This window comes from Asterias amurensis, chromosome 11 (assembly GCF_032118995.1).
Source record: "Asterias amurensis chromosome 11, ASM3211899v1".
Classification (NCBI taxonomy): domain Eukaryota; kingdom Metazoa; phylum Echinodermata; class Asteroidea; order Forcipulatida; family Asteriidae; genus Asterias; species Asterias amurensis.
Window position 1 is genome coordinate 462929 of NC_092658.1, and position 1981 is coordinate 464909.

At 37.9% G+C, this 1981-nt stretch overlaps 1 protein-coding gene across 1 annotated transcript; it reads left to right on the plus strand.

Moving 5' to 3' along the window:
* Positions 1 to 619: 619 nt before the first annotated feature.
* Positions 620 to 1397, plus strand: LOC139944102 (C-type lectin domain family 4 member M-like). The gene is made up of 2 exons (XM_071941056.1): positions 620 to 905; positions 1195 to 1397. Exons 1-2 carry the CDS (start codon positions 620 to 622, stop codon positions 1395 to 1397), a joined length of 489 nt encoding a protein of 162 aa, XP_071797157.1.
* Positions 1398 to 1981: the final 584 nt, after the last annotated feature.

A 1981-nucleotide genomic window follows, 5' to 3' on the forward strand; every position in this document is an offset into this window, starting at 1 on the left:
ACCGACTCGACATGGGGCAAACCTATGATGGGACCGACTCGATCTCAAACATATCTCAGTAAATAATTAATCTTCTTACCCTTCGAGAAAGACTCTTCTGTCGTAGCGTTTTGTTTCTTTGTTACAACATCATCGTTGACCAACATAAGTCAAAAGGCCATAAATCAAGAATCTATAATATTAATAAGACGACTCAACAGCACTATTTATCGAACTAATTAATGTACGTAACAAGTTATCCTCACGGGTAAAGTCCTCAGCCAGTAAAAACAACTGAAAATACAACAAATGCATCCCCGTGCAAGTAATTCCATTCACAACCAGATTTATTGTTTTACTTAATGAAGATTAATAGGCCTAGTTACTGCAGCAAAAGATAACGTTAAACACAAGAAAACCACTAATCCTAATCACGTCACTGCTTAATTGGCGTATTTGTATATTTTCTTGACTTTTTATTGAATGCATTGTTAAGATTAAAGAGCTCGTGTGCCAGTTTCTTTTGTGTTTGTTTTGATCGTTTTATAACTCCGTTCTCGTGAAGGTTATTGCTTGGTGTCTATTTTTTAATATATATTTGGGAGTAAGTGTCTTTTCGGCAGGAGTTGATGTTGTGATGATGGCGAGCAAACTGCTGTGTGTTGTTGGTTTATTTATAATGACAAACTACGCTGCCGTTTATGGGCGGTGTTGGAAGCCGCCATGCCCTCCTACTTGGAGCCTGTGGCGAGACAAATGCTACAAGATGCATGACGCTGACGTTACATGGGAAGAAGGCAAGCAGCAGTGTGTTGAGTTGGGTGGGGTGATGGTTGTCACTCAATCTGAAGAAGAGATACAACACCTTCTCAAGATGTGCAGCTGCGATAGGTTCTGGATTGGCTGCAACGACATTCAAACTGAAGGTTTGTACATGTTCAATTTAGTCATTAAAATTGCCAACACAGGGCCAAAGTGCCACCAAGGGTAATGGTATGAACTTACTGTTTGTCTTATTTGGATCGTCGTCTGTTAATTAATTGTTTCCCCAACAATATGTGTATATATGTTTATATTATCAAGCCAAGCAAAATGTTATCATGCACTCGTTTACATTAATTCGTTTAACAAAACCTAATAATGTTGATTTCGTTCAAGTTGATATTCTTCCTGCTCCCAAAATGAGGCTATTTATTTCTGACTGACTTGTTTCAGGTACCTGGGTGTGTTTGAATGGTGAAGCTACTATTGGGGCAGATGACAAGAGATGGGATGTTGGTCAGCCAAATAATCAAAACGAGGACCAATCTTGCGCCGAAGTTCTCGTTTATCCAGCAAGCGGAACTTCAGCCGCCTGGCATGATAGGGAATGCCATGCTACACGCAAGGTAATCTGCCAGCGCCCAACAGTCCTGTGAAAGGGTTGCACAATATTCTGCACAAACTACTTTTGATGAAGAATAGAGGTACGCAATGCCTTCAAATATCTTTAAAATGATGTTGCTGTTATGAATAGCTCAGTAGCCATTACACACTTTCGGAACAGAAACAAAAATAAAAGTTCACAGATTTACAAATAACTTTGAAAGTGGAGCATCGGCAAGGTCAATTATTAGTATTATTATTTGTATATTTTGTTATAGCCTTCACTGGGCATTACGAATAAATAAACTATGAAAAAAGTAGATTATTGTTGTATATAGTAGTTTCTTGGATGTGTGAAATTGTTAACAAATTCACAAAACCATCGGAAGAAATGAGTTTTTCTTCGATGCTCGAAATAAAACTTTATTATCCCGGACAAATAATGAAAGACTCATGACACAAAGTATTTGTTGTTCGCTGTCTAGCACGGACAGAGTCAAAAAAAAATTCTCTCAATTTTACTCTTTCGTTCAACAGAAAACATTTCAACAATGAAAGGAGTCAGCCAACTCAAAAGGTTAAAACAAAAGTGGACAAAATGCCACTACACACAATTCTTTACCTCCAGTGATAATTG

What these genes read in the sequence shown, in the direction of transcription:
- LOC139944102 (XM_071941056.1), top strand. Translation starts at nt 620, where the DNA reads ATGGCGAGCAAACTGCTGTGTGTTGTTGGTTTATTTATAATGACAAAC. An exon ending in CAACGACATTCAAACTGAAG is followed by an intron (nt 906 to 1,194) that starts GTTTGTACATGT and finishes GACTTGTTTCAG; the next exon opens with GTACCTGGGTGTGTTTGAAT.